The following is a 10,449-nucleotide window of genomic DNA, read 5'->3' as shown; positions in this document are numbered from 1 at the left end:
TCATGGCTGATCATCCATTTCAATGCCTTTCTTCCACACTAGATCATTATTATTTAAGTGTCCATTTATCATATCCTTTACAACAGATTCCAGCATTTTCCGTACTACCGATATAAGGCTAACAGGTCTGTAGTTTCCCATTTACTCTCTCCCTCCTTTTTTAAATAGTGGGGTGACATTTGCTACCTTCCAATCTGCAGGAACCGTTCCAGAATCTATAGAATTTTGAAAGATGATCACCAATGCACCCACTATTTCCATAGTAACCTCTTTTCAACATTCTGGAGTGTAGAATACCAGGTCCCAGGTACTTATCAACTTTCAGTCCATGTCAAAGCTTTTCGTTTTGCACTCATCAAGACACTTCGCAAGAATGCCAATATAAGGGGAAATGACAATTTATACTGTACGAGAAGAGAGCGCGTATTGGTTGGCAAGTGGACTCTGATTGGTAGAGACGTTGCACCAGGAGAATGCACCAATTGATGGTGACTGACAGTTAACTGCCAATCATTGTTTGAAATTTAAACCAGGCAACTTGACCTTGATTGGTCAAGGAATTGCCCTGAGGATTGCGTATAGCTGTCACTTATTTTATTTAGCTGAAACTGGCGCAATGCATGTACATGTTCTTTCTGTCTGCAAAGAACAGGAAACTGTGTATTAATATATGTAATTTCCAGGACACGCAAATGTTGTCCAATTGTGGAATCACATCCAATGTTGGATTACGTTTTGAGTTTTGCATGCACAGGCTGGCTGGGCAATCTGTACTTTGCCCATATTTCTGTTATGCGGATGATACGTTCGCTATAGTTAAATCTGCAGCTGCATGTAATAATTTCCTTCCATGTCTTAATATGCTCCATCCCGCACTCAAATTCACCTTTGAAATGAAGCAGTCAAATGAACTCTCCTTCCTTGAGGTACGAGTTCAGAAATCTGCCAGGGGATTCTCTACCACACTACCGCAAGCCTACCTTCACTGGTCAATATATGCATTGGGATTCTTACAGTTCCACACACTGTTACATTGGTCTTATCGGCATCCTTGTAAATAGGGCTCAAGCCATTTACTCACCATGATGCTGAAATAGGGCGCATCAAAGGCATCCTGCTGGATACTGCCGACCCTGATTAGATCATTTCGCACTGTATATCGCGCACACTCAGGAATGGGCCTAAGCTGTCACTTTCAACCCTGAAAAGTGCCCAGTCTACCTCAGGTTACCCTGGAAGGGCAAAGTATCTCAAAAAAAAATTGAGCAACAGGTGAAGCTAGATGTTAAATGCTGCTACTATGCAGCAGCGACACAAGTGGTATTCACCACTAACAGGATGCTGCCAACAAGCCAAAAAGACATGCTGCCTGTCACACAAATGAGTAATGCAGTACGTGAATTTCAGTGCCAGTGTAATGTTAGGTGTGTAGGCCGTTATGTCCCAAAGACTGGTGGATCGTATCAAACAGTATGTTCCTTCCGCTGTTCGCAACAGGCTAGGTACAGACTATACCCAACTAGCCCATGCTTGCAAAACTCAAAACGCAGTGTGCAACATTAGATAAGATTCTGCAATTGGGCAACATTTGCCAAATAATCCTCAGTTTGCTAAGAATTACACAGACAACCAATTTAAGATTGTCAGTCAGGTTCAGTGTGGCACATGTGTGTGTACTAGAAGCTACACATATTAATACACAGGGCCCTGTTCTTTGCAGACAGAAAGAACATTTATACACATTGTGCCTGTTTCAGCTAAACATGTGGCCATTCACTGACTCATTCCTCAGGACAATGCCTTGACCAATCAGGGTCAAGCTGCCTGGTTTAAATTACAAACAATGCTTGGCAGTTAACTGTCAGTCACCACCATTTGGTGCATTCTCCATGGCAACATCTCGACCAATTAGCACTGTCTTCTCATACAGTATAAATTGTTGTTTTCACCTTGTATTGGTATCCTTGAAGAGTTCTGATGAGTCCAAGACGGAAAGCTTCAACATGTCTCTTTTTTCAGCAATACTCAAGTTCTGTACTACCAAACGACTATTCCTTCAATTCCTGAAGAACTCTGTGTTCAGATAAAAAAAAAGTTTAAAATAAATGAAAGCTCAAAAGGGATGGTTAGTGCATTTGTAAGTTTTCAGTGACACTTGAAAGTAATTGCATTGATGCTATCATGGATAGTCTGAAGATGGTATTTCTGACATTTGATGTGGCATCAGCTTTTCCCATTTTTATTATATTTCAGGAGATTAGGATTAAATTTGGTCAGTCAGGCAATATTGCAGGTGGATTAGCAATCATCTCACTATGTCTTCTCTGCATTCAAATATAACAGGTCTAATATGATTGATTTACTTGCACGTCACAGGGGACCCAAGCTGTAAGGAGGAACACAAGAATATTTAGGGCTCTGAAGAAGGTAGAAGCAAAGGGGCTAAAAAAGTGGAGAGTCATATTTAGCTTTTTTCCTCGTTACTCATTGCAGTGCCTACTTTGGTTTTGACCTGTAGAGACATGGTGGCCCAGATTCAATTCCTGGTCTGTGCTAAGTTTGCAGTGACATTGTTAGCAAGGAGATGAAGGAAGAAAATCAAGTCCGAGTCCCAGATCACTATTCCATGTGCATGTCTAACAAGAGCAGAATCAGGGTCAGTTGTGACATCCACATGGACACAGTTTATATCAATGAATACAAACATAAGTTGCAATCAAGCACTTTTGAAATTCTTGCATAATATCAGAAAATGAAAATGCTTCAAATTCTACCACAGAATGTTGGATTGACTATTAAATTGGTTGGCCAATCAACAGGATAGAACTGACCTAAAATGAGTTAAGGAAATTTGATGGTCATCTGTCAAATGTATTTTGTTTACTGTGTCAAATGCTAAAAATATCAGCATTGAGGTTGGGACGGACTGAACCAATCCAAAAAACTGAGTTTAATTTTCCTAACAAAAATGCAGCACCTTTAGTCTCAAAAAAGTATTTTTTGCATCAGATTATGTTGAAAATGCACAAAATACTTTTCAGTCTCTAGTTCAGAAATACTAGTCATATTTGGACACGTGGTGCTGATATGGACAATTGGGCATTCTTGTCATCCGAAGAAAAGTCTTTATTCCCACCAACAGTTTTAAGTGTCCTTCTCCTATCATAGTAGCATTTTCAGATACCTCCAGTATAATTCTAGCAGTAAATTGAAAGATGTATCAGAGGTGTGCTGTAAGCTACACAGAGGGTAACAGACACAAGTTTCATAAATTCAGATTATGATAGAAACCTTCAGGGATAAAACCAGTTCTTAAAAAGGGATATAATCAAAAATTTTGATTTGGCATCAAGCTTTGAAAAAATGGGAATAGTTTTCGATAATGCACATGCAACTAAACCAGACAGTTATTATAAGTTTAATTCATAATAAAACACCAATACAAATATATACAAATAAACAAGGAATTATTAGAAATCTAAAAGACATTAATGTGCAAGCATAAGTCTTCCGTGTCCAGACTTTTCCAACTTTTAAAAATTCACAATCAAAGATTCTGAAGTTTACTGAAAAAGAAGAAAAATGTAATCAGCATCTTTGCAAAACAAACTGAAACTAATCCCTAGATGGATTTTAATGCAATAGGACCAACTTATGCATCTCTGTAAACACATTTTTACATTTCACATATTTCTAATGTCAAAAAAGTCAGTAATCACAATTGTGAATACATTTAAAGAGATTTTTGAATGGAATGTCCACAATTAATATATTTAGTTTATGTGGAAAATAGATTTTTCCCTCCCTATCTTATATTCTAACTTAAGTTGGGATACAGTTGTAGAGGTGCACGCAGCACCAAATTATTTCATTTAGCCAGTCATTCTTTATTTGGAGAGTCTAGATGATGATGTCTAGATGCAGGAAATCTAAAAAAGACGCAAAATGCTGGAAATGCTACCCAGGTCAGATACTATTCATGGAGAGAGAAACGGAGTTAATGATTCTGGTCATTGGTCTTTCATCAGAACTAAGATGCAATGGGTTTTAAGCAGGCCAAATTACCTTTTCCTGTGCAGTAAACTTCTATAATTCTAAGTACCTAGGCTGAGAGTACAGAGGCGAGGAAAGAAGAAAAGGGAAGGTCTGCAGGAGTGATCAAATGACTAAAGGGATGGTGACACAAGACAAAAATGAGTGGTATAGGTTCAAATATTTCCTGCCCTCTGCTTATTCTCAACCTCTGTACTTCGAATTCTATAAATTTACTGCACAGGCGGCCATTTGGCCTGCTCATTTCGCACTGCATTGTTAACTTATACCAGTTCTGATGAAAGATCAATGACTAGAATCATTAACTCCATTTCTCTCTCCATGAATGCTACACTGTTCTAATGAAGCTCGAGAAACAACACCCCAGACTAATAGAATGGTTACAGCACAGGAGGAGGCCATTCAGCCCTTCATTTCCATGCCAGGTCTGTTTAAGAGCTGCTCAGCTAGTTCCACTCCCCTATTTTATTCCCCCCTAGCCTGAAAAATTTTCTTTCCTCAGATAATTATCTAATTCCCTTTAGAAAGCCACAATTGAATCTGCCTCCACTACACTCTCAGGCAGTGCATTCCAGATCCTAACCACTTGCTGTGCAAAGGTTTTTGTATGGCCTTTGATTCTTTTGCTATTCATCTTAAATTGGTGTCCTCTGGTTCTCAACCCTTCCGCAAATGGGAACAGTTTCTCCCCATCCACTCTGTCCAGACCTGTCATGATATTGAACACGTCCATCAAATGTCCTCCCAACCTTCTCTTTAAAAAGACCAGCCCAGCCTCGCCAATCTTTCCACATAACTGAAGTCTCATCCCCCAGAACCATTCTTGTAAATCTTTACTGGAGTCTCTCCAATGCCTCATCCTCCCTAAAGCATTGTGCCCAGAATTGGACACAATACTCTAGTTGAGACCAAACTAGTGTTTTACAAAGGTTCATTTTTCAATTAGATACTTTACAGTCTTTCAGACTCAACACGAGTTCAATAATTTTAAATTGTAACTACGACTCCCATTTTACTAGGCAGCAGGGGCAGGTCACAATTCTGATGTACTATTTACAGCTTGTCCCGATGCATCTTTTGTTGCTTTACTTGTCCCATTACCACTTCTTTCTGGCTTGTACAATCATCCTTTTGTCAGTTAATCACACTTGTCTTCCACCGTGTTACAGAGCTTCACTCTTATTCTTTCCTTTCCCCTCCTTCCTTGCTCAAAACTTGTTAAATCTCTAACTTTTGCCTGTTGTGACGAAACGTCATCAACCTGCAACAATAATTATTTCTCTCTCCACAGATTCTGCCTGTTCTGCTGATTACTTCCCGCATTTTCTGTCTAAACTTAATTCTGTTCTCACTCATGGTCTATAGAGACAGCCTTTCTTAAAAAGAAATCCTCAAAAGTGCACAGGTATGAGCAGTGGCCCAATCTTCCTCCCCCTACGCCCACTCTAGTCCAAAGCAACTGAGACCAATTTAGAACACTCCCAGGAAATTAGAAAATCAGCCAAGACAAAGCTTAAAATCTGGGATCTTCTGGTCTGAATGGATTGTTACCGCATCATATAGTATATATTTCTGTAATGTGAAGTTAGTATTTGATGGCTTTATCCTGAATAGTACCAAATATGGAGCATAACATTACCATCTAAAATCTGCATACATAAATCACCTTCAGATCATCAATCCAAGTAGGTGAACTGATGCACAGGCTGTTCCTCTATAACAATGAAACCAGTACTAGGCCTCAAAATAAGGTGCAATTTGGAACATCAGCCCTATGCGAAAATTAGTCTATTTACCATGACGTGTCCATGTGCCCTTGCAGCAGCAGCCAATATTTAGCTTCAAATGTCTATAGACAGGAGAGGCTTCTGCTACTTGCACATGTATAGTGCCTCTCCAAATATCACAGGAGGCCAGAGCACTACTCTGTAAAACAATTGCCTGCCTAGATATAGAGCAGTGTTACACACTATTATATACATGGTTTGTTATACCTAATGCAATGATTGGTTTAAATTATGATCTCCTTTTAGTTGTATGCCAAAATATTGTTTACATCACAAAATATCAGCGCATGCCTAGGGTTTCCCAATAGTGATACTCTTACCCATGCCACACTTGTATTGGCATGGAGGGCAGATAGTTTCCTATAAGGAGGGTGGTAGTGGGGAGGGAATCAAAATGGACTTGACAGGATTTGTAGTAATGAGAATTCAAAATAATGTAAGTTTCCTTTTCATAGATTCCTGGATATCAATCTGCACAAAACATTCCTGCATTGTTGCATCCAGTTATATTGGCCCAAGTTAAGAAAATGAAAATTAATGCTTCTATATTAAATTACAATGAAAGCTCTACACAATGTTTCTCCATTACCTGTCCTCCACAGTTCTATTTGAGGGGTAGTACACCTTGAAGCAGAATCCACTCCTTGGAAATGAGCCCTAAAATAAAGGAATAAGACTTGCATTAAAATTATTACTGTACAATTATTACTGTAACTCCTGCCTCCACACTGGAACAGTTGCACAGTGCCCACTTGGCATCCACTCTGCCTGCCAGCGCATGCCGAGTTTCTTCCATAGAGTCATAGAGGTCTACAGCACAGAAAAATGCCCTTCGGCCCATCGAGTCTGCACTGGTGAAACAAGTACCTAACTATTCTAATCCCATTTTTCAGCACTAGGCCCATAGCATTGTATGCCATGACATTGCAAGTGCACATCCCAATACTTCTTAAATGTTACGAGGGTTCCTGCCTCTACCGCCCTTTCAGGCAGTGAGTTCCAGATTCCCACCACCCTCTAGGTGAAAAAAATTCTTCCTTACATCCCCTCTAAACCTCCTGCCCCTAACCTTAAACCTATGCCCCCTGGATATTGATTCCTCCACCAAGGGGAAAAGTTCCTTCCCGTCTACCCTATCTATGCCCCTCATAATTTTATACACCTCAATCATGTCCCCTCTCAATCTCTTCTGCTCCAGGGAAAATAACCCCAGTCTATCCAATCTCTCCTCATAACTAAAACTCTCCAGCCCAGGCAACATCCTGGTAAATCTCTTCTGCATTCTCTCTAGTGCAATCACATCCTTCATATAATGCGGATTCCAGAACTGCATGCGATACTCTAGCTGTGGCTTAACCAGCATTTTATACAGTTCCAGCATAACCTCCCTACTCTTATATTCTATGCCTCGGCTAATAAAGGTAAGTATCCCACATGCCCTTTTAACCACATTATCTATCTGTCCCGCTACCTTAAGGGACTGGTAGACATGCACACCAAGGTCCCTCTGATCCTCGGTACTTCCCAGGGTCCTACCATTCCCATGCCTTGTTTGTCCTGCCCAAGTGTATCACCTCACACTTATCCAGATTAAATTCCATTTGCCACTGATCAGCCCATCTGACCAGCCCGTCTATATCCTCCTGTAATCTAAGGCTATCCTCCTCACTATTTACCACCCCACCAATTTTCCGTGAACATCACTGATCAACCTTCCAACATTCAACAATGAAAAGTACAGCACAGGAACAGGCCTTTGGCCCTCCAAGCCTGCGCCGATCATATTGCCCATCAACTAAAACATTTTGCACTTCCGGGGTCCGTAACCCTCTATTCCCATCCTATTCATGTATTTGTCAAGCTGCCTCTTAATCACCACTATTGTACCTGCTTCCACCATCTCCTCTGGCAGCAAATTCCAGACACTCACTACCCTCTGCATAAAAAACTTGCCCCGCACATCTCCTCTATAGTTTTCTCCTCTCACCTTAAATCTATGTCGCCTAGTAATTGACTCTTCCATTCTGGGAAAAAGCTTCTGACTATCTACTCTGTCCGTGCCACTCATAATTTTGTAAACTTCCATCATGTCGCCCCTCAATCTCCATCGCTGTAGTGAGAACAATGAGTTTCTCCAACCTCTCCTCATAGCTAATAACCTCCAGACCAGGCAGCATCCTGGTAAACCTCCTCTGCACCCTCTCCAACGCCTCCATATCCTTCTGGTAATGTGGCAACCAGAACTGCACGCAATATTGCAAGTGTGGCCTAACCAAGGTTCTATACAGCTGCAGCATGACTTCCCAGCTTTTATACTCAATATCCCTGCCAATGAAGGCAAGCGTGCCATATGCCTTCCTGACCACCTTATCCACCTGTGTTGCCACTTTCAGTGACCTGTGGACCTGTACACCCAGATCCCTCTGCCCGTCAATGCACTTAAGGGTTCTGCCATTTACTGTATAATTCCTGCCTGTATTAGACCTTCCAAAAAGCATTACCTCGCATTTGTCCGGATTAAACTTCATCTGCTATTTCTCCACCCAAGTCTCCAACCGATCTATATCCGTTGTATCCTTTGACAATCCTCTTCACTATCTCCTTCAACCTTAGTGTCGTCTGCAAACTTACTAATTAGCCCAGTTACATTTTCCTCCAAATCATTTATGTATAATACAAACAGTAAAGGTCCCAGCACTGATCCCTGCGGAACTGCACTAGTCACAGCTCTCCATTCAGAAAAGCACCCTTCCAATGCTACCCTCTGTCTTCTATGACCAAGCCAATTATGTATCCATCTTGCCAGCTCACCTCTGATCCCGTGCAACTTGACCTTCTGTACCAGTCTGCCATGAGGGAACTTGTCAAAGGCCTTACTGAAATCCATGCATATAACATCCACTGCCCTTCCATCGTCGATCATCTTTGTCACTTCCTCGAGAAACTTGATCAAGTTAGTGAGACACGACCTCCCCTTTACAAAACCATGCTGCCTCTCACTAATACGTCCATTTGCTTCCAAATGGTAGTAAATCCTGTCACGAAGAATCTTCTCCAATAATTTCCCTACCACTGATGTAAGGCTCACCAGCCTGTAATTTCCTGGATTATCCCTGCTACTCTTCTTAAATAATGGAACAGCATTGGCCATTCTCCAGTCCTCTGGGACCTCACCCGTAGCCAGTGAGGATACAAAGATTTCTGTCAAGGCCCCAGCAATCTCCTCCCCTGCCTCCCTCAGTACTCTGGGATAGATCCCATCTGGCCATGGGGACTTACCCACCTTAATATTCTTCAAGATGCCTAACACCTCCTCTTTTTTGATCTCAACATGATCCAGGCTATCTATACACTCTTCCCTAGACAAATCAACCGCTAAGTCCTTCTCTTTGGTGAATACGGATGAGAAGTATACATTTAGTATCTCTCCCATTTCTTCTGGCTCCACAAACAGATTCCCATCTCTATCCCTGAGTGGGCCTTTCCCTGGCTACCCTCTTGCTTTTTACATATGTATAAAAGGCCTTGGGATTTTCCTTAATCCTGGTTGCCAGTGACTTTTCATGACGCCTTTTAGCCCTCCTGACTCCTCGCTTAAGTTTCTTCCAACTTTCTTTATATTCTCCATGGGCTTCATCTGTTCCCAGCCTTCTAGCCCTTACGAATGCTTTCCTTTTCTTTTTGACTAATCTCACAATATCCTTCGTTATCCAAGGTTCCTGAAACTTGCCATGCTTATCCTTCATCCTAGCAGGAACATGCCGGCCCTGAATTCTTATCAAATGACGTTTGAAAGCCCCCCACATGTCAATTGTTGATTTGCCCTCAAACATTCACCTCCAGTCTAGATTCCTCAGGTCCTGCCTAATATTGTTATAATTAGCCTTCTCCCAATTAAGCACCTTAACCCGAGGACTCCTGTTATCCTTATCCACCAGTGCCTTGAAACTTACTGAATTATGGTCACTTTTCTCGAAATGCTCCCCTACTGAAACTTGATTGGGTTCATTCCCTAATACCAGGTCCAGTATTGCCCCTTCCCTAGTTGGACTATCTACATATTGTCTCAGGAAGCCCTCCTGGATGTACCTTACAAATTCTGCACCAGCCAAACTTCTAGCACTAAGTGATTCCCAGTCAATATAGGGAAAGTTAAAATCACACACCACAACAACCCTACTGCTTTTACATCTTTCCAAAATCTGCCTACCTAACTGTTCCTCAATCTCCCAACGGCAATTGGGAGGCTTATAGTAAACCTCCAACATTGTGACTGCACCCTTCCTATCCCAGAGCTCTAACCATATTGCCTCGCTGCATGAGCCCACCGAGGTGTGCCCAGTCTTACAGCTGTGATATTTCCCTTAACCAGCAGTGCAACTCCCCCACCTCTTCTACATCCCTCTCTATCCTGCTTGAAACCTATCTAAATCCTGGAACGTTTATCTGCCAATCCTGTCCATCCTTCAACCGAGTCTCTGTAATAGCAATAACATCATAGTCCCAAGTACTAATCCGAGCTCTAAGCTCATCTGTCTTGCCTGTTATACTTCTTGCATTGAAACAAATGCATTTCAGACCCCCAGTCCCACTGTGTTCAGTAATTTCT

The 10,449-nt window shown here is 41.5% G+C and overlaps 1 protein-coding gene across 5 annotated transcripts in view; it reads right to left on the bottom strand.

Moving 5' to 3' along the window:
• Nucleotides 1-3,402: 3,402 nt before the first annotated feature.
• Nucleotides 3,403-10,449, bottom strand: part of pole2 (polymerase (DNA directed), epsilon 2) — a 139,093-nt gene continuing 132,046 nt past the window's right edge. For all 5 annotated transcript variants that reach the window (XM_041214109.1, XM_041214110.1, XM_041214111.1 and 2 more), the window contains 2 exons: nt 6,430-6,497; nt 3,403-3,566 (listed from right to left, as the gene is read on the bottom strand). In XM_041214109.1, coding sequence (XP_041070043.1) covers nt 3,548-3,566; nt 6,430-6,497 — 87 coding nt within the window. In that variant the 3' untranslated portion in view covers nt 3,403-3,547. The remainder of the gene's footprint in view (nt 3,567-6,429; nt 6,498-10,449) is intronic.

Source organism: Carcharodon carcharias, chromosome 20 (assembly GCF_017639515.1).
Source record: "Carcharodon carcharias isolate sCarCar2 chromosome 20, sCarCar2.pri, whole genome shotgun sequence".
Classification (NCBI taxonomy): domain Eukaryota; kingdom Metazoa; phylum Chordata; class Chondrichthyes; order Lamniformes; family Lamnidae; genus Carcharodon; species Carcharodon carcharias.
This window is presented reverse-complemented; position numbering and strand designations above follow the sequence as displayed.